Raw genomic sequence first — 25723 nt, 5'->3', positions numbered from 1 at the left:
GAGACGGTCCCGGGTCCAAAACCTCTCTCCCCTTTCAATTTTCATTTTCATCTTAATTTCACTTTCTCCTCGATGTTTATAATTCATATAATAAGTCTGAAAAAAAAAAGGAAAAAAATAGAAAAAAAGAAAAGAATAGAAAGAAGTAGAATTTTCTCAACAAAGGATGCAAGTGTAAAAATACAAATGTTACATACTATATAAGATTTCATATTAAAGTAATACATGTGTATATAAGTATTGATATGCAAATATTATATACAAATTAAAATACTTAAATGAAAAAAATTTCACAACGAATATTAATATATAAAGAATTATTCAAAGAAAATATTTTTGGCACAAGTATAATACCATCTGTAAAGTTTGTGCTAGCAAAATGATTACACTCCATAAGTTATTATGGTAGTGAACGGGTAAAGTCATAAACAATAGCCGCCAACTAACAACGCTAACACTAACAATTTAAAAATTGTTCATAAGCTATACTTCGTCAAATGCTACTTCTAGTCTTTTATTATCATCATATTCATCATTAGGACTCGAAGAATGAGAACTATGGATATGTGAGGAATAGGGACGAATGAATCAAAACTTGCATGAACTAAAAGTTTAAAATGAGAAAAACATATAAGATTAAATTATAAAAAGCTTGAAATTTGTTTATAATTTAGCTCATTTATATTTCAAATGTAAAGCATGCAAACATGATCTAAAATCGAAAGGTTTTAAAGCATAAACCATACTGCTTTCAAAAATTGTATATTTTACCTAACACCCAAGCCATTTTTTTTAAGGCTTTAATATTTCTATGATGAATATAGATAAGTTATCTACATTCATTCCCAAAACAACGTCGTTTTGGATTGAAAGATTAAAAAATTATAATGAGAAAAACTATTATAATCATGAAATAAATTATAACTACAAAAATACCTTGATTTCCGTCCCAAAACAACGTTGTTTTGAGCTCAATGTTGATAACTTATTTATATTAACGGCAGAAAAAATGAAACTTTTTTTTAATTATAAAAGCTTGAAGGTTTTATGCATAAATAAAGTTTTAACAACCATGATATATTTATTTATTGCTCCTATCAAAACTAAAGACTGGAAACAGAAACAACAAATCAGAATATTTAAACAACTAAATAATGTTATTTGAGAAAATGATTCTTCCTCACTTTTATCTCCCCTTCCATTCTTTTCCCTGTCCTTCATTTTATTTTTTTATTTTATTTTTTTTAGTACATAAAAGTTTAGATGAGGTTAAATACCGATATCCACTAGGAGACAAGGTAGATCCCTCAACCTCTTTGAGGATTTTTTAAAGGGATGATAGATTGCCAACCAACAAAGTCCTCACATCAGCCAGCGAAATACGAACTCACGTTCTTGTGAGATATGAGTCTAATCCTTAATCAACAATGCCCACCCTTGTTGGCCCGTGTACTTCATTTTAACTTATGATACTAGAATCATTGTCTATTTTTATTAGGATTAACACTAATAGAGACTAACAATTGCTTTTTGTAACGCCTCATCTCGAGCCGGTTAGTTAACATGCAATATGATATTTAAAACGCAACATACTTAAATAATTAAGCGAAAGACTTTTGAATAAAGTATCATTGTTACTTTACGTAACTATGTGACTTAAATTTTCCCTTTTTATTTTCCTTATGTATTGCTATGCATATTGTATTATTTGTATTATCATAAATTGTACAGTCTCATACTTGTACATTATTCCAACTTAATAACTAGTAAACCATTATTAATGGTAAGTAACTATTGGAGTATGATAACACATACCATCCCGAATACTGGACAACTAGGGATAACTCTTACTGTCATAAAATGGTACCTGATAACAGATAAGTCATTGCAGACATAAACCAAATAGTCCAACAATAATGGAATTAGAATTCATCCATGGATTCATTCAAAAAGTGACTTCATGCCAATATTTACATACTCTAACATACATTCATATGCATGCTAATATCAAAATGGTATAAGTGTATAAAGGCTACACATGACCATATACAACAAGTACATAAACATAGCAAAATACATGTCAAACTATACAAATGTGCATGATTATATAACATGCTCCACAAAATATAGTCATCCTCAAAATAACAAATATCCACTAGCTAGGTCCTATATCCTTGTAACATCTCGTATGGATCCGGTCTTGTTAACATTATTTATAATATTAAGCGTAGTTACAATCACATCAATTGAATTAAAAGTACGGTCAAACTTTTTCCTTTCGATAAACAAGCATTTTTATTAAAATCAATTTTGTATTTAACAAGATTCAAAAACTGTAATCGTAACTCATACACAAATGCAGAATATTAAATTCTAATGTTTATATATCATACAACACTTGCCAAAAATAGACCACAAAAATGGATTTGCATCCAAAAACCATAAGATGGACTACCTTTATTGCCGGAAATTCACCGGAATATTTTCCGATTATTAAAATTCGTAGGAAAATGTACCTAAAACTTCTGATGGCCATATATCCTTCGTCTAACCTTCGCTTAAGGCGAGTGACCAGTCAAAACGATCGTCTCGATGAGTAGAACAAAGCCCATTAGGTTTTACTCCTTGAAACTACTGGCTGAAATTTCTAGGAGCTGGACCGAAAAGTTGCAGATGCAGTATCTTCAAACTCAGATCCTAGAAAATCATTTCGTCGAATAGTGAAAGTGATTTAAAATATGAATTCCTCTTGATGAGATCTTCGAATAAACACCTTACTCCCTCAAACCCGACACACAAAGCTAATACTTCAAGACTGTTGGATGTTATAGGTTTGAGAGAGAAGGATTTTGAGGTAGGGTTAATACTTGAAGAATTACACCAAGAGACATCAAGTTTAGAGTGTTCAAAAGTGTTAGCTTATGAAACCTTAGAGATATGGGTGGTAAACGAGCTAGGGGCCTTTGGCTCGGCTCGTGAAGGCTTGAGCTTGCATGTCTAAAATTGGTTGTCGGCACCAGACTTGAACTTGTATAAAAGCTCGTTTAATAAAAAGGCCTCAGGTTCCAATTCAAAAGCTCGGCCTTAGAGCCTCCCAAGCTGACCTAATATATTATTTTTTTATTTTATTTTATATACTACTTGTAATAGCCCTCTATTTATTTCTTCTCAATCTATTTCACTCCATTTTATTGGTTAAATAGACTTTTTAAATGATTTTATTTTATATTATGCTGTTTGGATATACATTGAATTTATGAATATTTATGAAATTACTAGTGTTGTTGATTGTATGTTATGTTTGTTTAAATTTTTGTTGTCTTATTTTTTTTAAACAGACTAATAGGCTAAATAAGACTTTTATTTTTTTGTAAATAAGTCAGGCCTCAGGCCAATAATTATATTTATAACAGGTAACAAGCTTGATCAGGGTGACACATTTAAACTTAGACTTTTAAAACTAAAGCTCAGCTCGACTCGGCTCGTTAAACCTCATACGAGATAATCCAAGCTATTAGGCTACAACGCAAATGCGCCCAAAGATGACATAAACACCTTACTCACTCAAACCCGACATACGAAGCTAATACTTCAAGATTGTTGGATGTTATAGGTTTGAGAGAGAAGGATTTTGAGGTAGGGTTAATACTTGAAGAATTACACCAAGAGACATCAAGTTTAGAGTGTTCAAAAGTAATACCTTATGAAACCTTAGAGATAGGGGTGTTAAACGAGCCAGGGGCCTTTGGCTCGGCTCGTGAAGGCTTGAGCTTGCATGTCTAAAATTGGTTGTCGGCACCAGACTTGAACTTGTATAAAAGCTCGTTTAATAAAAAGGCCTCAGGTTCCAATTCAAAAGCTCGGCCTTAGAGCCTCCCAAGCTGACCTAGTATATTACTTTTTATTTTTATTTTATATTCTTTATACTACTTGTAATAGCCATCTATTTCTCCTCAATCTATTTCACTCCATTTTATTGGTTAAATAGACTTTTTAAATAATTTTATTCTATATTATGCTTTTTGGATATACATTGAATTTATGAATATTTATGGAATTACTAGTCTTGTTGATTGTATGTTATGTTTGTTTAAATTTTTGTTGTCTTATTTTTTCTTTAAACAGACTAACAGGTTAAATAAGGCTTTTATTTTTTATAAATAAATCAGGCCACAGGTCAATAATTATATTTATAACAGGTAACAGGCTTGGTCAGGCTGACACATTTAGGCTTAGCCTTTTAAGACCAAAGCTCAGCTCGGCTCGGTCCGTTAACACTCCTACTTAGAGAAGATATTAGGCTAGAACGCAAATGGGCCCAAATAACTTGTTTTCACTTATTAGCCTTGCATGTGAACATATTATTGAATATATTAACAGATTCTCCCTGCACGGTTATGACATATCTTAAAACTCACGGTTACTTCTTTTGGTCAATGAGGTCTACTTGCTTCTGATGGGTATGGCGGTGATCAATTAGTATTAAGAATGTTTTTGCATGAGGGATTAAAGTTGAAGTGCACGTGCATGACTATGAATCTATCTCATTCTCATGGAATTTTGTTGAAGAGGAACGGAAACATGGAGCGAGTGATGTCATCTTTCATGGGTTCGTTTCTTCTTTGGTCACTCTTGTTGCTTCATTTGGTGCTTAAGGTTTCTGGCAATCCAGAAGGTAAGTAAGTGGTGAACTTTTGTGCTTAATTACTCTATGGTGTTTTAAATTAATTGTTGCATAAATATCTGTTCCCATTAAATGAGCTGGGTTAAGAAAATACTCAATTATGCCTTTTTTATTTTATTCTTTTTTCCTATTTTTGTTCTGTTTTGTGGCCTTTAAGATTTATTTTAACTGGCTCATTTGTTTGAATGATAAATAAAACTGGGGGAATTAATAATAGGGGGCTTTTATGTAATTGGAGTGGCTTTTGAAATATTTTACTCCAATTCTCTGCTGCTATGTATGACTGTATCATTTGCTCGGATTGTTTGTTAATTGTAAATGGAAAAATGTTTAATTTTATGCTTGGGGAGTCACCCTATGGCCTAATTGTTGATTGTAATACGTTTTTAGATTAGTTTTCTTACAAAGGATCGAAGCTCTCACAGTCACAACTCATATCTCATCCAAAAATCTAAACCATTATATTTAGGATTTTATTTCTCACAATTGAATACCAAGAGAGATTTCACTTCCCGAATTTCGCACAATTTTATGGAGCAACGTCAGTGTTGACACTTGTTTGATTCTTTACTCCGAATGATTTAATATTATGAATATTTGCAATTGCACCTGAATATTGCTTCTATGACAGTTGATGCCCTGATTGCATTGAAGAACAGTTTGCTTGATCCGAACGGGGTTCTTGAAAGCTGGAATGCTACCCTTCCCAATCCATGCACATGGTTTCATGTTAAATGCAACGACTATAATCGCGTGACCCGTGTGTAAGTTTTTTATGTCATCTTTACCAGTAGTTTTATGAACTTTCGTGCATTTAGTGAAAAATTAATTTGTGTTTGGCAAGTGATCTTGGAAATGCAAACCTTTCGGGACAACTGGTTCCACAGCTTGGTCAGCTCCCAAATATGCGACACTTGTAAGTTGTGAAACAGATATCATATTTTTGGGTAAATTTGTCTCTTTTTTTGTGTGTGCAGATTTTGCTTAACAATATTTCTTGATTGTTATTCAGTTTTAATTCTTTTTGTTGCTTTCTTTAAAGACGATCTTATAAACAGTAGTACTATATTTACTGGCCAGGCATCAAAATAAATTCTTTGCTCACTGCCTCAATGCTCCAAAGTTATGTGAACTCCATTCCCTGATAGGAGAAGGGACTTAGGTCTCCTCTTAATATTGTATATTTTGTTTGACAATACATTTTCTCCCTAGCCACTCCCAAAACAAGGTAGATAAGTTGCTCTTCATTGACAATATGTTTCTCATTTTTCATAAAGTTCTTGTTTGTTTGTCTGTCTTTCCTTCTGACAGAAAAAGCTGTGTTGTTTATCAAGAAATCACTTGCTGCATACATGATTCTAAAAAAAAAAAATAACCTTCTCAGTCAGGGCTAGTATGCTTAACTTTGTAAAACAGGTGAATAAGGCAATTAAATGGATAAATCCCCAGAACTCATCTACTTGGTTCATATCATAGAAATATTGGTGTACATTATTTATTTTAGTGATCCTAGAATGGTATAAAATAAAAGATTTTCCAAATTGCATTATGTTTTGATTTTCCTTCTCAATCAAAATGTCAAAATTTGAAGGTTTTCTGCCCTACTTCTGTTGGTTGTAGTAGAGAGTCTCAATCTAAGCAAGGGCTGTCCTCCTCACACATATTTTCTAGTTGAACAATCAATTTTCTTGAGGAACAGTTGTGTTATCAACTTTTGGTGCCTTCCTAAGCTTGACATTAACCAGTCTTTGGCGATAGTTTTATAAATTGCTGAAGAAAAGGTTACATATTGAATACTATGCAAGCCATCAATATATATTTGTGTGATTCAATTTTCGCCATAGCAACTTCTATTAGATATTTACCCTTTTCATAGCATTATTGCAAATGTGTTCTGCCATTTATAGTAATTCATTGGACTTTATTACTTGCTCAAATCTGAAAATATTTTTCTTTCACTGACAGGGAACTTTACAGTAATAACATAACTGGGAAAATCCCAAACGAGCTTGGAAATTTGGCAAACTTGGTGAGCTTGGATCTTTACCTGAACAAGTTAACCGGTCCCATTCCGGACACATTGGCTAACCTTAAACAACTACGTTTCCTGTATGATAGGCTTTCCTTTATCTCCTATCTTTAATCTGCAAAACTTATTTAAATATGTTTCAATTTTGTATCTACATTTACTTTTTAACCTTCATAATTTTTGCTTTACCACATAAAATGGTGGCAGATTATGCAGCTTACAATATGACAATTTCAGTTCCAACAGAGCCTGTAATATATTTCGAACACATGCCTAAGAAAAGAATCATTCTACCTAATCACATGAAATAGATGACGATTGATGATAGTGCTCAGATTGGTAGGTCTAGTAAAAAATATAACTTCAGACTATTTAGCTGGTTGGTAGAGTTGGGTCACAAGTTGGGTGACAGATTTTTATGTGCAACTAATCCTGGAGTTTTTTCTGCTTAAATATTTATGAAAGAAATGTTAATTGTGTTTGTCACGTGTGTATTGACCAATTCATGTCTCTATTTATGAAAGATGCAAAAGTCAATGTAATAATTGTTCATGAGGACACATGGACTGAGGGGGGGATGGTGGTCTCGAGTTGCCATTGCATCCTTGGCTGCCTGAATTTTCTTCAAGTGCTTGGTGTGACTTGTGTTATGTTCCTTAATTTACTTTTACTACAGCTGAACTTACTTCTTCTTTTTTAAATTAATTAATCGTGATTAGCTCTGAGGTTCCATTGCCTCCCACATTTTAATAATTAAGGCTTTGACTTGATTATATTATAATGGATTGAAGCTCTGCTTGTTTTCTTGGTTTTTTCCCTGCGCATTTATTTTCATGGAAGGGAGTTTTAATGATTGTGTTGAAGGTTTCTAAAAGGAAATGGCATCAGTCATGCCTGGATATAGACATTTTTCAATTGTGGCCAATTCACATTACCCTGTAGCTAGAACACTTTGTTATATACACTGGTCTTCTAATTTAAGTCAACAAGAAGTTTTTTTTTTTTTTTTGGGTAAGCAGTCAACAAGAAGTTATTATAGCGCACACACTCACCACACATGCTACTTGATAATTGTTTACTATCATGTCTTGTTACTCTTCTCTATCAATAGTTTACTATCTGCAAACTAATTGAATTTGCTCCCTGAACTAGGCGTCTCAACAATAACAGCTTGTCTGGAAACATTCCTATGTCTTTGACCAATGTTACTACCCTGCAAATCCTGTGAGTTTCACTCATATATTTAGATTTTTCATGAACTACTCCAAATGTAGATACCTTGTTATAGTGATGTATTTTTATTTTTATGCATAACCTGACACCATGGTCAATGTGGAATATAGTGATTTAGCAAACAACAACTTATCAGGAGATGTACCAGTCAATGGCTCATTTTCAATGTTTACTTCCGACAGGTTGGTGACTTGGTGCAAATGAAATTGCTTATATCATTATGATAAAAACCTTGGGAGAACCACACCACAAAAGCTTGCCATTGTAGTGGGAGAACCTAAGCTCATATAAACCCCACATCAGAATCTCATACTTATAACGTGGGACTCAAGTCCCATATCATGCAACTGGGTCCTAACACATTACTATTATTATTGAGAGATGTGACATCAAAATTTTGCTAATGCGTGTGTTACCCTTTACAGTTTTAACAATAATCCTCTCTTGAAGAACAAATCCCTTCTAGCTCCACCACAACAAACTATGTCAGGTTTGTTAATGTTTGTTTTTTTTTTTTGTTAGTAATGAATTAAATTTGTAATGAATAATTGATCTAAAAACATGAGCCGAGAATGTAACTCTTAGCAAGGCCCTCATGTGCGAGTCCACTAGGCTTGAAACATGAAAAATACAGGCTTACCACAAAAATTGAAAGCAAAATCAACCTTGTTATGAAATTGTAAGACTCAGTGCAACAATCAAAACTCTACACCACTAGGTTAACTAAAATTTGATACCATGTAAAAGAATACCTGTGACCTAAATTTTAAACCACTAAGATAAGCAAAGGCAAAATAATGGTGTTTTATAACTAATAAAATTAGTACTATGTAAAAGGTTTTCAATTTTGCTAGTAGTTTGCTTTTGTTTCTGTACAAGCTGCAGCCGCTCCATTCCTTTCCTTACTAACAATCTTTCCTCCACCCTTTGCCGCCAAAAGGCAAGTAGAAATGTAGGCCTTGATAATTGATAGGCTACATAGTTTTCTCCTAATGTTTATTCTGTGATTTTGTATGGCACCTGTGACTGAACCTTTTCATTCTTTAAAATTCAAGTTTATTGAAAAGGATGGACTGATTGTGATTGAGCAGTGATCTCTGATGATGGAGATACCTTAAGCATAGCTTCTTCCGCATTCATAAATGTATAGCTTCTTCAGGTGGATGGTCAAATTCAAGAGAGGGAATTAATAATAGAGTTATACTTTACCATTGTAAAAAACCAATTCAACCCAGAAGCTTAAGTTAGTGGGTGAGGGCTTTTTAATGGTTTTATATATCTCAACATGCCCCCTCACACGAGAGCCCATAGGGCTTGAAGGGTGTAGAATGCACAGGCCCACCTACCTGTGCGAACAAAAAAATTCCACTTGAAAGAAAGTGAGGGGCGGCGAGGATCGAACCCGGGACATGAGGCTCTGATACCATGTAAAGAACCAATTCAACCCAAAAGCTTAAACTAGTGGGTAAGGGCTTTTTAATGGTTTTATATATCTTAACAACCATTTAATTCTTTTAATCCATGTAGGTAGTAGTGCCACTGGGACTATTGCTGGAGGAGTTGCGGTGGGTGCTGTTCTGTTGTTTCCAGCCCTTGCAATTGCACTTGTTTATTGGCTTAGAAGAAAGCCAAAGGATTATTTCATTGATGTTCCCGGTTAGTTGACTACCAGAAAAGATGGTATACATACTGATTAAAGCTGAATATGATAACCATTAGTGATTTTCCTACATTTGTGTGTCTTTTACTGGCAGTTGAGGAGGATCCTGAAGTTCACCTTGGTCAGCTTAAAAAGTTTTCACTGCGTGAACTGCAATTTGCAACAGATAATTTTAATAACAAAAACATTCTAGGCAGTGGTGGATTTGGCAAAGTTTATAAAGCACGCTTGGCAGATGGTACTCTTGTAGCAGTAAAAAGACTTAAAGAGATACACACCCAAAGTGGGGAGCTACAATTCCAAACTGAAGTGAAAATGATCAGCATGGCTGTGCATCGAAATTTGCTTCGGCTGCGTGGTTTCTGCATGACACCTACTGAGCGGTTGCTTGTATTTCCCTTCATGGTTAATGGAAGTGTAGCATCTTGTTTACGAGGTATCCTTATTAGTCTTTTGAAGTTGTTTTGGATTATTGTGAAGAAATGCATAGCTTTTATTAAAACATGTGTTCATATTAAAAATGTCATCACTGTAAAATTTTGAAACGTGTTTATGTATATCGATTACGTTGTTGTAGATCGTCCGCAATCACAACCACCACTTGAGTGGTCAATACGGAAGCGTATTGCCCTAGGAGCTGCTAGGGGGCTTGCGTATTTGCACGATCATTGTAAACCAAAGATTATTCATCGTGATGTCAAAGCTGCTAATATATTGTTGGATGAGGAATTTGAAGCAGTTGTTGGAGATTTTGGTATAGCAAAGCTTATGGATTACACAGATACTCATGTTACCACTGCTGTACTTGGTACCATTGGGCATATAGCACCAGAGTACCTCTCAACTGGAAAGCCTTCAGAGAAGACTGACGTTTATGGATATGGTGTTACGCTTCTTGAAATAATAACTGGACAGAGGGCTTTTGATCTAGCACGACTTGCCAATGATGATGATTTCATGTTGCTTGATTGGGTAGGTATTCAGTTTATGAAAAATATGCCATTAGCAATTGTTTGATGTTATTTATTGTCGTATAAATATTTGGAAATGGGATCCTCTCAATGTCGCATTTTATTATGATCAGAAAAATCTGAGCCATTATTTTGAGCCCAGGTTAAAGGACTTCTGATAGACAAGAGATTGGAGACTGTGGTGGATCCAGATTTAAAGGGAAATTATGATGAGGAAGAGGTAGAACAGCTAATCCAAGTGGCATTGCTATGCACACAAGGCTCCCCTTTGGAAAGGCCCAAGATGTCTGAGGTGGTGAGAATGTTAGAGGGTGATGGTTTGGCAGAAAAATGGGATCAATGGCAGAAAGAGGAGATCATCCGCATGGCATTAAAACGGAATCAACGGCTGGAAGAGGAGATCATCCGCAAGTATTTCTACCAATATCCGTATCACCACGCTGGTAATTTGATATTAGACTCAACTTCAAGTATGTCACCAGAAAAACTACCAGGTCCTAGATGATCTTTGAACATTCTACACAATCCTGCCTGACGCAGCACTTTCTGTTTGAAAGCTATATACATATACTACTGATTTGTGTATATGATTTACAAAAGGTAAACTCAAATTTTGCGACCTTACATAAATAAAGCAAAATGTTACCGCTGAGCCTTCACTCCTCTGTTTCCTCGTACGAGGATTCCAATCTGAATGATATCTCTTGGTTGTACCATTACTATAATATTATGGTTGTGCAGCTTAGTGCTAAGAGACAGTATTTAAAATTAGAACTCAAACTTGCACTTTGATGATATTGCTTTTCTGTCAAAACTCAAACTTGCACTCTGACACACGCCGTCTCTTTTGTGGGGACAGAGACAGTCCCAGGTCCAAAGGTAAAAGCACCGTATTGCTAATATTAAGGAAAAATATCTCCTGTTCAAAGCACATGTGAAATGTTTTGCCAAAGTAGAGTAGTCAGTCCCGTCATCTTACCTGACGTATTCAGTCTTGTCATCTTACTTGACGGGACTTGTTTCCACGTCAGCAATCTGCAATTTCGTCCCACATGTCAAATGTTCGTTGAGTCTTGTCACAATAGTTGACGGGACTAAAAAAGCTAACGCCACATCACCCATTATTGTCAATGAATATTTGACACGTGGCATGAAATTGGTGCAGATTGCTAACGTGGAAACAAGTCCCGTCACCAATATTGACGGGACTGAATGCGTCAAGTAAGGTGACGGGACTGACTGCTCTACTTTAGCAAAACATTCCATATGTGCTTTGAACTCGTGATATTTTGCTTAATATTAGCAATATGGTGCTTTTGCCCAGGTCCAAAGCCACTTTCCCTTTTCAATTTTCAATTTTCATCTTAATTTCACTTTCTTCTCAGTTTTTATAATTCATATAACTCTGAAAAAAAAAATAGAAAGGAGAATTTTCTCAACAAAGGATGCATCCATGCAAGTGTAAAAATACAAATGTTACATTTCATATTACAGTAATGCATGTGTATATAAGTATTGATATGTAAATATTGTATACAAATTTAAATATTTCATAACGAATATTAATATATAAAAGAGTTATACGAAGAGAATATTTTTGGCACAAGTATAATACCATCTGTAAAGTTTGTGCTAGCAAAATGATTATACTCTATAAGGTATTATGGTAGTGAACGGGTAAATTCATAAACAATAGCCACCAATATAAATAAGAAAAAGTGTTTGTCTTTTTAAATGATACAACTTATATCATTTCACTCTTACAAAGAGGTGAGATCCACATCTTTATATTTTTTTGTCTATTCTCTCTCCTACTTTATCTATCTATTTCTCTCATTTAAAATGACACAACTTTACATCTTTTAAAATGATACACTTTTTTCCATATAAGTATATAACAACGCTAACGGCTTTTTTACCCTTTTGCCCCTTATTAATTAATTAATAATCATTTTGCCCCTGATTCGAAACTATCTACCAATCTGCCCCTCTTTAATCGACTATCTTGCATTTTTAATCGACTAAATGACCAAAACAGGCAAAAATGGCTGTTGGGAGATTTAATCGACTAAATCTTCCTATTTAGTCGACTAAATCTCCCAACAGACAACAAAGGAAAACAAGTCAGTATGATTTTTTAATCGATTAAGTAGGGAGATTTAGTCGATTAAATCTCTCAACAACTATTTAGTCGATTAAAAATACAAGGTAGTCGATTAAAGAGGGGCAGATTAGTAGATAGTTTTGAATCAGGGGCAAAATAATTATTAATTAATTAATTAGGGGTAAAATGGTCAAATAGCCCAAGGCTAACACCAACAACTTAAAAATTGTTCATTAGCTATAGTTAGTCAAATGCGATTTCTAAGTCTTTTATTATCATCATTAGCACTCGAAGATTGAGAACTAGACGGACGGATATGTGGGGAATGAAGGACGAATGAATCAAAACTTGCATAAATTTAAAATTTAAAACGAGAAAGACATATAAGTGAAGATTAAATTATAAAAAACTCGAAATTTGTTTATAATTTAGCTCATTTACATTTCAAATGTAAAAGCATGATCTAAAATCGAAATTAGTTTTAAAGCATAAACCATACTGCTTTTAAAAATTGTGCACCTTACATCCAAGGCATTTTTTCAATTATAAAAGCTTAAACAGTATAAGTTTTTATGCACCGAAATAAAGTTTTAACAACCATGATATATTTATGGGGAATATGTTTATCATGTTACATAACATAATTTGTCTCATGCAATATACAAAAAATAGATGAAACCCACGAAGAAGAGAGAGAAAGAAAAAAAAATGGATAACATCCACTTTTTATGTATTGCATGAAATAAAATTATCTTATACAACATGAAAATCATATTTCCCTATATTTATTTATGGGGTAGGATCAACGACTCATTTGAGAGCCATTAGATAAAAAAAGATTAACGACTCTGATTCGTAAACATATGACATCATTGATCTTTTTTTATCTAACAGCTCTCAGATCAGGTGTCAAACTTGAAACTTGACACCGGCGTCAAAAGATTCTACCCCTTTATTTATTCCTCCTATCAAAACTAAAGACCGGAAACAGAAACAAAAAATCATAATATTTAAACAAACTAAATAATGTTATTTGAGAAAAGGATTGTTCCTCTCTTTTATCTCCTTCTATTCTTCTCCCTGTCCTTTATTTTTAACGTATGAATTATGATACTTGAATCATTCTATTTTTATTGGGATTAACACTAATAGAGACTGATAGTTGCTTTCATTGGATGATTTTATTATTAATCCTGTCCTGTGGCGGTGCCCATTTTTTGATCCACAAGAATATGTAGATGATCCTATTTCTCCAATTCGTATGTGTCAATGGCTCGCAATGAGTCTTGAGGTTGCTTCTGCCAACAACTTCACCTCTCAGTAAAGAAATCACCTAGTGACCAAATGCTACAAAACTATGATATACTCAAATAATTTGAAAAGGAGGATTCGAAAAACATTCAGATTTGATATACAGCGTCTTTAATGAATGATGCTCTTGCTACCGTGTAATATTTTTTTGGGGCGTAGTAGAGTAGCTTGGAATGCTTACATTTTATGAATCAATTTGTAAATGAAATCATTTACAATTTTAAAATCTTCCCTACTATTGTGGCTTATTAGCAAGCGTGCCAATCAACACAGATATATTCAGGAATCAAAACCATAAGAGGACCCTCCCTCAAAAAGAAAAATTATATTTTAAGGGACAGACAGCTAACTAATTCAACATATCTACCACTCCTAGTTGCAAGAACCCTCCAAAATTCTCCCTGTGTTTCTGCTGAAGATTCAGCATGTTCACTGAATGAGTTATCTGGTGATGACAACATGGATTGGGAGAAAACTAAATCATTTTGCATGTCAGCTTGTAACACTGTAATGTCGTGATTGGCATTTTTAGTTATAATATGAAGCTTTCCAAGTAAACCAGCCAAAAGATAAGGAGATTCCGAATCAGTGAAATAACGAATAGGAACATCTCCAGTAGCAACTTTCCAAGTATCACCTTCATGATCATATACTTTGATCTTTGCACTGTCAAGAGAATTTGAAGGATCAAGTGAATATAGATCATCATTGACAATAACACTCAATTTTGTTCCAGCTTGTCTTGCTGGCCAACCTTCACCCATTCCAATCGGCATTTCAAGCCATGAATTTGTATTTGGATCATAAACTTCACCCCCAACATCAACAAAAAATGGCCAGCAATACAAACTCTGAGGAACAAATAACCTTCCCTTGTATGAAGTCATTCCCGTGGCAATAGGCTTGAGTAAGTCAGACAAAAAAGCAGTTGGCAACACTTGAGCTTTTGCAAAAGGCATGCTAGGTAATTGGGACCATATGCTTGTATGTGGATCATATACTTCTGCAGATTGAAGAGGGGTTAGTCCACCACGAGCCCTAGTAACCCCTCCAACAACATAAAGCTTATTATTTAACATGCCTGTCTTGCAATAGGCTCTACCAACTGACATTGGACTAGCCTCAGTCCAAGAGTTTTTAACGGGATCATACAGCCAAACAGATTTCAATGCTGAAGCTCTTGAAAATCCTCCTAATGCATAGATGCAACCATCAACAGCTCCTATGGAGCAACCGCAAAATGGCATCCGGTCCAGGGCGTCTCTTCTCCCAAGCCAGCTCATTACGAAATCAGCAATTCTGACACTTGAACCCATCATGCTCCACATCCGAAGGGGAAAGGCAGCCAAACCCTTCTTTGTTTCATCTTCAAAGCCAACTTTTGGCATTGGTGGCAACCTTTGCCATCTTCTGGAAAGAGGGTCCAAGGCATACCATAAAAGTTTATCCTCGTTGACCTTTGTTAATATGTACAGCCACTCCTCCGTGGTTCCTAGCTCTTTTCTCACAAAAAATAGTTCAGAACTCACAAGGGCTGCCTTCCAAGCATGACAAACAAACTTTAGATTTAAATAATAAACCCGAGGAACTCTAGCTAGAATCTGAATTGATATCTCATCAGGAAGGGCCGGAATCAGTCTTGAGTTGTCCTCGCAAGAGCTTGATGACAGCCTCCGTCTCTTGCAAGCTTCACCTTGCAAAACCTCACAGGGATCATTCCATCTAGTCTTGGAACTGTTCAGACTCAGTATATTCCCCATTAAAACCACTTCAAATTCAAATCAAAATCAAGCACATCAAGCTTCCAAGATGAATATGTTCAAGAACATCATCATTCTAAGTCATCTGTCAGCACACACCAAGAAAATGTATTGATGAATTGGAATAATGGATTTATTCAAATAGGCATAAGCTTTTGACCAAAAGCACAGCATCCATTTGCACAGACATTTCCTCAAGTGATCAATCAAAAGGTAAAGAAAACACTACCATAGATGTGTGCATAAGTTCCGAAAACATAAGAGACTAAGAGAGATAAACCACATCGCAAACACACACACAGAGAGAGAACGAGATTGTGTAGAGTTACACAAATAAAGATGCTAAAACTATATCAACTAATGCTTAAAGTTTATCCAACATGCGTGTGATCGTGTGTAGTGTATGAAATAGACTCGGAGATTTTTGGAAAGGAAAAAGGAACCATATTGGCTGTTTCGAATATTCAAGAAAACTAGGGCTAAAATCTCCATATCTGACACAGGGAAGACAATAGGTATAGAGAAAATATAAGTATTGTCCAAAAAAAACATTATAAGTAAATCCTATATAAATAATGAGCAACAGTTGTATTATCTCCCTGGAGCCATTATGTTTGCAGTATTGTTTATTGTTTAATTATTCATTTAGTACATCTTGGTATTTATTTAAACATTTTTGAGCATACAACCTACTAAAAGCAAGTTGCCACATACATAGCAATGCAATGCATTAAGCGTAAGTTCTGACTTCTGAGGAATCCTCATATCACATGGCTGGCACTCTTTCACAATCAGAAAGCTTAAAAGAACCCAAAAGATGTAGAGACAAATTATTCAACATAACAATCAAGCAAAGTGAATACATTCATAACAATTTACCAGCAAAGCCGTTCCATTTCCAAAACATAATAATTTACCAGCTCTTAATTGAAAAACCAAAGATTCAAATTAAAAACATCACATTCAGACAAAATCAATATACAGAGGAACACCAACACAGTACCAGAAACAAGAAATCCGGAAAGCCAACAACAGAAAAAGGGCTAAAGCAGAAATTAAATTTTCAAATAAACCCAAAAAGAGAAAAGGGCAAACGATAAAAAAAAAAAATACAAAATGAAAGAATCACTCACATCACATAAAAACAAAAGAGAAATAAGCAATTTAATATACAAGGATCTTATACTACATTGAATCTTCATCCAGCACAGAAATAAACACTTAAACAACTCATAAAACAAGAAAATTAAAAAAAAATTAGGTACCTCAGAAGGGAATAAGTGAGAAAGTGATCGAAAAATCCTTAATTTTTGCTAAACCTATGTTTGGTACCACGAAAATTTTGCTGCAGGAATGAAGGGGGACACATTCCATACGACCACACACTGCTCCGACACTGAATGGATGACAGACACACACAGATTCGTTAATTCCTTTGAATCCACAGAACCTTTCTTTGTGTTTGTGTACGCAACTACACGTAAGCTATTGGGACGATCTTCTCCGTTCATTTAAGGGTTACACTTTAGTAGACGACCCAGATCTTTCACATACTGACATACTTGTGGCTCGTTTGTACAAAAAATATGCTTTTTTAATAAAATATTTTTTATGTAACTTTTCCTAAAGAAAAAAAAATGTCATTTTATATCTGAACACAAATTTAAGAAGTATTTATATTATAAATTAATAATATTAAAATAAAAAAGTATTTATTTTTCCACTTATTTTAGAAGCTGAGGATTATTAGTTTAATATTTAAATTGTATGGTTAGGGGAGTGTATTAGATTGAGATTTCAAAGGATTTTAAAGGATTGTTTTTTAACAAAAAAATTCGTTGGTATTCGATTAGGATTTTAATTGATTGAAAAAAAGTCACATGGTATTCGATTAGGATTTTAAAGGATTATTTTAGAATCCGTCCAAATCCGTTGGTATTCAATCAGGATTTTAAACAATGGAATCACAATCTCGTGGTATTCGAAAATCCGACGATTTTAATGGATTTTCTATTGGATTGGATTTCGTGAGACTTTTTAGTGAAAAATATAAATAGGATGTCTCTCTCACAATCTCACCCCAATCCCTAGGATTTCTTGAGATTCTTCTATTGCAATGTTTTCTTCTTCCTTTAGCAGGTTAATTGCTCGAAATTGGGTTCTGCCAAGGGAGCTTCGTCAAAACTCAAAAATAGCATATTTTTGAACGATTTTCATCACAAAACAAATCAGAAACAAAAAACTAACGATATTTTAATATAATCTATCTCAAAAATAACATATTTTTGAGCCATTTTTTAGAAATTTTGAAAGTTTAAAAAGCGATTTTTCAAACTATGGGTCGCGGGTTTTCTTGGCACAAAAATATGTGATTTTTGTATTAAAAATAACAAAAAAACAGCGAAAAATAACATGGGAACTAAAATACTCAAACCAATTTTTGTTTTACATCAATGAAACAATATCAATTTAAGGAAATATTGAAATTTTCATAATATGAACCATATATTTCGTAACAATACATTCATGAACGAAATTTCTTCACTATAAAAAATGATTTCAAACAATTTTTGTGTCAATAGATAACTAAAAGCTTATTTCTCAAAAGCCCCAAAGCAATTTAAGGTTTCAATGTATCGATTGAAAAAAAATTGATAAATTTTCTAAATTTTCATGTAATTAAACCCAAAATTTCAGATTCATATGGTTAGAAAATTCCAAAAAACCCAAGGTTTTCAAGATCAATTGCAAAAAATTCCAGACGAAATTTTATCATGAACTTTAGGTTCTATATGCAAATTTAGAATTATTTTTATAATTAAAAAAAATTGGGTCTTATAATCATATATGCATAGTTTTCATACCAAGTGAAGAAGATAATTTTCAACCCATTAGATATGTGAAAAGCTGTTATTTAGTAATTTTGAATGTTTGTTAAAAATTATATTATTTTTTATTGATTGAGAAAATTATATTAGTTTTTACTTTTTTTATTAATTTCATTGCATTTCTTTGTTATTTTTTATGGGAAAGATTATACTTACAACCTATTTTTGTTTACAATCTTTTACAACCATATCTCAGCGGTTGATTTTCGTCAATCAATGGTTATTGTTTTTACAAATCAAACTCATTAATTAATATTTAATTTGCAATGAATGATAACTGTTGATTGACGAAAATCAACGGTTAAGATATGGTTATAAAATATTGTAAACAAAAATAGGGTGTAAGTATAATCTTTCCCTTTTGTATTGACTCTTGTAATTTTGAATGTTGGTTAAAAATTCATATGGTTTTTTAAAATCTTATAAATCCATATTGTCCTTTCAAATCTTATAAATTCTATTAAAATCCTTTAAAATCCAATCTTATGAAATCTTGATTGTAAAAAAAATCTTTTAAAAAAGTCTTTAAAGTCTCTTAAATTCTAAAATTTCTTTTAAAATCTGTAGGATATTTTATCTCAAAAAAGTCGTTTAAAATCCTAATCCAATACACTCCCCTTAATTTTTAAATTTTATTTTGTCAATTATTCTTTAAATGAGATATTAACTATAAATTACGTTAAAAAATGTTTATAATAATATACAATTAGTATTATGTAATTTGACTCAATAATTATCACCTTTTATCATTAATAATTTGTCATGATAATATTATAATCATTTCAGAATTTGCAGAAAACAAGTAGCATTTTACCTTTTGATTGGCGTCTCCGGTTTTTTTATCCTTTTGCCCCATATTAATTAACCAATTTTCCCCTCACGCAGAACTATCCACCAACATGCCCCTCTTATTCGATTAACATGAAGATTTAATCGATTAAACGGTCAAAATACAAGAAAAAGGTTGACCCGAAATTTAATTGATTAAAAATCCCTCTTAATTGATTAAATTTTGGGACATTTAATCGATTAAATGTATTATTTAATCGATTAAATGTCGTCTAGAACGTTTTTAAACCCCCTCCCCCCATTTGGCATAGGAGGTTATTTGAAACCCTAATCGATTAAGGTGTTCAGAAAGCGACCCCAGGTCTGAGAAAAAGCTCTTGAAGTCGTTCCAAAGAGCGTGGAATGCGTCCCCAAGGCTGCTTCAAACTTGTTCATCCTCCACGGTGAGGGATTTTCGGATTTGGGTTTTTTTAATCGATTAATTTTTTTTTAACTCATTCTGAGATGCTATGTCTTCATTCCTTGGTAAATATGAATTGTATTTCATGGTCCTTTGTTGTTGAACGCATTCAATGTTTTGGTATGGTTGCTATTAGGGTTTACATGCACCTAACAATTTTTTTTAGAATGAAAGGTGATTCCCTTCCTGCCCATGACATATTTTATAGTTTTTTATTTCTTTTTAGGGCAGTGTTGGTTTGTTGTTTTAACAATTCGATCTGCTGGTTTTATTTTGTTTACCATTGAGTTAGGGCAGTGTTGGTTTTGTTTTAACATGTATGTTGTTTGCCATTGAGTTATCTGAGTTTTGATTAATTATTTTGTCATTGTAGGTATTCTGTTACAATGGTCGGCCGACGAAGACCAAGCAATGCAGACGGTGAGAGACGCACGAAGCAATAACAAGACCGGCCTTCTTCCTCAAGGTCACAAGACGAAGAGCCTGATAACGTCAACCTCCCATTTGGATACCTATTTGAGGATGACCCCTCGGTTCACGCTGCATTTGTACGTGACCATGTCAACAGACCCTTATGTCCTCCAAAATCATTAGATACAGCATTCTTTATGGTGGAGGGATTTCAGATTCTAGCGGTGTTGAAGGCAGCACATCTGAGGGTGTTGGCTGAGATATTGTGTCCGTATGCAGAGGTGATGGTGAGGGCCTTCTACCATAACCTCAGCTACATACAGGGTGAGTTGAGGTCGAGGGTTTGTGGTGTGGACATCATCATGACGGCTCCGGTATGGTTGGAGATACTGGGCTATGACTTTGATGCTTCGCAGACTGCGGAGTATGACGCAGATAGCGATGCATCACTTCCTGGATATCCCCCAGGAGATGTTATGGAGGAGGCAAGGAGGCCTGATATTAGATGTGGGCAGACCATTCATTACACGGTGGGGTTGCTTAGTGTTGAGGCTCGTATATTACACTCTGTCATCACCCACATACTATTTTCGCGAGCTTTCAATCATTCCAGGGTGCTGGAACATGACATTCCTATCATGTGAGATATCCTGAAAGAAACTGACTTTGAAGGTCGAGGCATGTGAGAGGGAAAAACAAAATTTTTCGAGCGGAATAACACATACCATATCAAGAAACATGCTTTAGGGCATGGATGTTACCTTGTTTGCTTTCCAAAACTTGAGGATGATCAAGATGAGGCTTGAAGATGCAAGCCCTCTAATGTTGATCCACACCACCCTTTGTCAAGACGGAAGAACTCTTCTTCAAGGCCACCAACGAAAACACCAATGGAGGCAAGCTATGCGCCCAATGTGTGAAGGAGGAGGCTAGGTCAAGGTGTTTAGAAGAGTGAATATTCAACAAGAATAGACACAAAAGTGGCGCAAGGTTTTACTTTGAAAAAGGCTAGGTTAATTCAAAACTCTCTTAAGAAAAACTTGACAAAAGGAACCCACAAGGAGATGAGAGAATTGATTAATTAAAATCAGATTTTCTTCACTTAAATAAAGCCCTATGTAGCGCACTAGGGGAGAGGAGTGGAGTTGTTGCAAAATTCAAATCTTGTCAACAACCTCCTCTCACATCCTCATGATATCAAGTGAATATCTCAACAAGAATCTGACTCAACAACCATCATATGGCCAGCCATATGGTGCGCCCCACTTGGCCTTATAACAGTCCAGATACGTTGAGCAGATGCATTCAAACTTGAACCAACTGTCTCACTTATTCTCTCAACAAACCAAATCTGACTGGAGCTCATTTGGTTGATCCTATGACCATCATTAGATGCCAAAATCAGCGCCTCATATCCTCACTAGAAGATTCTCAAAGATCTCCTCTTGATATTTGGGATTTGTTCCAACAAGATCTTATCTTATCCTTTTGTTATGAAACAAATTTTCATAGCCTATTCAAATTCGAATTCAAACTTTTGAATTCAAAAGTTCAAATATTTAAATTTTAAATTCAAATTCCAAATTCAAATTCACATTTCAAATTCAAAATTCAAATTCAAAATTCAAAATTCAAAATCAAAATTCAAAATATAAACATTTGATAATTAATTTAACTAATTAAGTTAATTAGTAATGTCTTGGACCATCCAAGCCCATTAACTAACCATGCACCCTTTTTCCCTTTTGGTGGGCTTCCAAACTTCTTCTTGAGCTAATAACCATTATTAGGCCCAATACCCTTAATGGTATATTGTCATGACAATAAGGTGTTAGTGTGTGACCCATTAGGCAGGCCCAACATAGCCACTGACATAAATGGGCTTGGGCCCAATAAGCCCACAACACATCTAATGACAACACAGAGCACTAGCAATGCTTTGTTGCCCCAGAGCTAGTTAGGTTAATGACATAATCATCCTATTACACATATTTGGTTGCCGTATGTATTTTCTTTCGTCTCGGTTACCTTCCCATAAAACCTAGGGTAAGGAAACATATCAACCCTTGCGGTTTAGGGTAAGCTTTATTCGAAATAGGGAATCTTCAATTTACTGACTCTAAAGGAAGATCATCTCATGATCTCTTTTACTATGCATAGATTCCCGAGTCCCTGTAAATGTCATCCCAATTTATCCGGTTTACAGATAACCTAATCTCTCACAGAGATTTGACAAATTCCTTCAAATTATCACCCTAGCCCTGTGCTCTTTCAGGACAAGCCCAACAGTATACCTATGAGTCTCCATGTTTCAGGCAGACGAGGTATCCAGTCAAAGCATGCCTTCTAGAACACAGTCTATGCAATAACTTCTGGTCTAAGGAAAGACATACCCAAATATAAAGAGACTACTCTAATGATACTCTCTGTGAGATTTCCTCATAGAGTCTCTTTGTGGGTCTGTTCAGTGCGAGCTATACCCTTATAGGTCCACCCACGACTTTAGCTAAGACATCTCCATATCTGTAGCTCATGAGGTCTTTACCTTGCATCCGAATACAAGTAGATAAGTCGTGCTAGTCTTACCCGAGATTACTGATCCCCATTCTCAGTGTCTCTAGACTAGGAACATAAAATTAGGAATAAACATCCAGTATCCTTGAATCCTCATGATCGTGATCTCATCACAGATACTCAAGAGATACCTATTTTATTCCAAGGGGTTTATCCAGTTACTCATATATAATATTAACAGTAATATCGAGACAAAATATGAAAACACGATAAAGAATGCTTTTATTTATTTGCGACAATACAAAGGTCCACTTACGTCCTAATCTAATCAAAAGATTGTCTCTAGGACATCCATATACTAACATATCCAACATGGTGTTATGGTGAACTGGAGGCACTATATCTGTTGGATGATATTTAAGGTCAAACATAAGGGTGCACTTCCATTCGCCTGTCTGGTACAGAGGATATTGGTTCACTTTGGTGTTCCCATGGACACTGAGCAGCTGAAGAGGCCCACAAGCTATAATGCCAAGTTCGAAAAGCGTCTACTGGAGCAATGCAAGATCTCCAAGAACAGGGCGGGTGTGTGACAGTTCTCAGGTACGGTTGAGGTTGAGGTTCCTGATGTTGCCCCAGATGCACACCAGGTTGAGCCCGAGGTGGAGGACGATGATGATGACGCTGAGTTGCAGGATATAGCTGAGCCTGAGGGTGGTTTTTCATCGCGTGATGTCATGAATGGCATACATGCCACACTGAAGAAGATAAGAAAGATGGCGCTAAAACAAAAAAAATGGAGGAAGAGTCACTTCCAGAAAGGCAATGAAAGGTTTAGACACATACAGGGAAGGTTCAAGGGTGTGGAAGATAGGCTTGCTCATCTGGAGCTTGCACGCGAACAGGAGGTTGGGGAGGCAGCAGGGGAGGGGGCTCATGTGTCAGATGAGGAGGACGAGGAGACGGAGTCCGACGAGGACGAGGATTAGATTTAGGGTTTAGTTTTTAGTTCATGCTTTTATGGATTTATGTCATGTATTTCGTTTTTATGGATTTATGTCATGATTTTCCTTTATTTCGTGTATTTCCTTTATTTTGTGTAATGAAGTTACTGGCCCGTTTATGGATTTATGTTGTTTTCGATGTTCATTACTTGATGTAAGGAAGGGTGAAATTATGTCGTTTTCAATGTTTTTGCAATTGCCGTAAATGGAACTTTTGTGCTACATTGATCACACGGGCCAAATAATTAATCTAACAGGTCAGGATCGTCCATAATAACTCAGAACAATCACTAATCGGTTCGTAAAATGGTTAAATCATGTTTTGGTACGCCTAAACCAACGTTTTCATACAATACGGCGTCGTTTTAGGAATTGAACGTGCATGTTGCTTTTTTGTGTCACAAATTATGTTCCCCAAGTCACACTATCTTAGTTCATGAGTGTAGAGTCTCAATTAAGTGAAAAAAAATCTGTGGAAAACAGAATTGGGGGCCAAAAGCAATGTTTTAATCGATTAACCTGTACTGGTTTAATCGACTACAATTTTTAATCGATTAAACCTATACAGGTTAACCTGTATTGGTCTCAATTAAGATAGTTTTTAATCGATTAAATTTCGGGTCAACCTTTTCTTGTATTTTGACCGTTTAATCGATTAAATCTTCATGTTAATCGATTAAAGAGGGGCAGGTTGGTGGATAGTTCTGCGTAAGGGGAAAATTGGTTATTAATTAATTAATGAGGGCAAAAGGGTCAAAAAGCTTGGCATCTCCTCGTAAACGTGCTTACATAATCTAGACTACGTCACACGTTTTTAATGTGTTATTGTCTTAAGAGATTTTAATAAGGGATTAATATTTCTTATGTTGAAAGAGATAAAATTATCTCATACACACATATAAAAGGGTATGGGGCCCATGTGAAGAAAAAAGAGAAAAAAAATGGATCTTATACATTTTTATGTTTATGTGTGTGATAGATAAGATTATTTCATACAATATAAGAAATATTAATCCTAATAATAAAAAATTATTTCATATATTTTTAAGTTCAAGGGTTAAATATACAATGCCTCTTGACTAAAGTCTAGATGATGGCGATTATTGATAAATATTTAACTTTTGACATCCAATAAAAAACATTTATCAATAATCTCCATTAGCATAGGCATTTTTTTTCTTATTTTAGCTACTTAGTCAAAAAGTCACTGATTATGTTATATTTTGTTTAGCCCGTTGAACTTAAGTTTGTTTCTTTCTGAATAACCTATTGTTGTAATTAGCCACTCCACACACATCTTTACCTTAGATAAGATTGAATTGTAGAATTATCATGGTAGGGTGTAAGCAAGAGTGTTATATCTTGCGATACTTAGTGGTGGGAAAAAATAGAGGTTATAAGATTTGACCAAAAACAAAGGTGAAAAATGGTAACTGAAAAAATTATTATATTTTGTGTAGCCCCTTTAATTATGTGCAAATAAAAAATAGAAAAAAATGAAAAAAAAAGTTTTGGGGTTGAAAAGAAAAATATGAAAAAATAAAGTATGTTGAAAAAGGAGGAAAGGGAGAAAAGAATTATATGTTAAAATGTGTTTGCACTTATGTCATGATCCTTCTAGGTTCCCATTCTTTAGCAGCATATCTCTTTTTTTATTCTCCCCTTAGTCAGGCCTCATTACGTCCTATGTAAAGACCTCTTGATCTTCTGTGCAGATTATTTTGTTGTAGAGAGTGAGAATATGATCAAGCCTATGGTAGTAGTATTGATTCAATGAAGGTTTGAGTGATGAGTGAATTGATAATTTCAGTGGGGCTGTGTATAGATTCAGCTCTCTATGCTTAGTTGATTGATCTCTTGGTGTGGTTCTATAACTTGCTTACCTTTGGAAACTGCTTGATTGGA

At 34.5% G+C, this 25723-nt stretch overlaps 2 protein-coding genes across 3 annotated transcripts; one reads left to right on the top strand and one right to left on the bottom strand.

Moving 5' to 3' along the window:
* The first annotated feature begins 4455 nt into the window (after positions 1-4455).
* Positions 4456-11226, top strand: LOC133295540 (BRASSINOSTEROID INSENSITIVE 1-associated receptor kinase 1-like). 2 transcript variants are annotated; one of them, XM_061494382.1, is made up of 11 exons: positions 4456-4675; positions 5339-5448; positions 5529-5600; positions 6650-6793; positions 7866-7937; positions 8057-8128; positions 8372-8436; positions 9474-9602; positions 9701-10042; positions 10184-10578; positions 10720-11226. In XM_061494382.1, the coding sequence occupies exons 3-11, from the start codon at positions 5590-5592 to the stop codon at positions 11080-11082; spliced, it is 1593 nt and encodes a 530-aa protein (XP_061350366.1). In that variant the 5' UTR covers positions 4456-4675; positions 5339-5448; positions 5529-5589; the 3' UTR covers positions 11083-11226. The 2 variants fall into 2 exon arrangements, with proteins under 2 accessions (XP_061350366.1, XP_061350365.1); XM_061494381.1 differs by having other exon boundaries at positions 5316-5448.
* Positions 11227-14068: 2842 nt separating this feature from the next.
* Positions 14069-17157, bottom strand: LOC133295546 (F-box/kelch-repeat protein At1g22040-like). Its single transcript, XM_061494386.1, has 2 exons — positions 17018-17157; positions 14069-15837 (listed from the first exon to the last, which is right to left on the bottom strand). Exon 2 carries the CDS (start codon positions 15750-15752, stop codon positions 14316-14318), a length of 1437 nt encoding a protein of 478 aa, XP_061350370.1. The 5' UTR covers positions 15753-15837; positions 17018-17157; the 3' UTR covers positions 14069-14315.
* Between the last annotated feature and the right edge of the window lie 8566 nt (positions 17158-25723).

This window comes from Gastrolobium bilobum, unplaced genomic scaffold (genome assembly GCF_033153095.1).
Source record: "Gastrolobium bilobum isolate Gb01-03AN ecotype WA unplaced genomic scaffold, APGP_CSIRO_Gbil_v1 utg7694, whole genome shotgun sequence".
In the NCBI taxonomy this organism is placed as follows: Eukaryota; Viridiplantae; Streptophyta; class Magnoliopsida; order Fabales; family Fabaceae; genus Gastrolobium; species Gastrolobium bilobum.
The sequence above is the reverse complement of the archived record's forward strand: the minus strand, read 5'-3'. Positions and strand labels throughout refer to the sequence as shown.

Excerpts from the sequence above, each read along its gene's own strand:
- LOC133295540 (XM_061494381.1), top strand. The coding sequence starts at position 4,489 with ATGTTTTTGCATGAGGGATTAAAGTTGAAGTGCACGTGCATGACTATG. Across the intron at positions 4,676-5,315 it reads GGTTTCTGGCAATCCAGAAG|TTGATGCCCTGATTGCATTG; the intron begins GTAAGTAAGTGG and ends CTTCTATGACAG. Across the intron at positions 5,449-5,528 it reads TATAATCGCGTGACCCGTGT|TGATCTTGGAAATGCAAACC; the intron begins GTAAGTTTTTTA and ends GTGTTTGGCAAG.
- LOC133295546 (XM_061494386.1), bottom strand. The coding sequence starts at position 15,752 with ATGGGGAATATACTGAGTCTGAACAGTTCCAAGACTAGATGGAATGAT.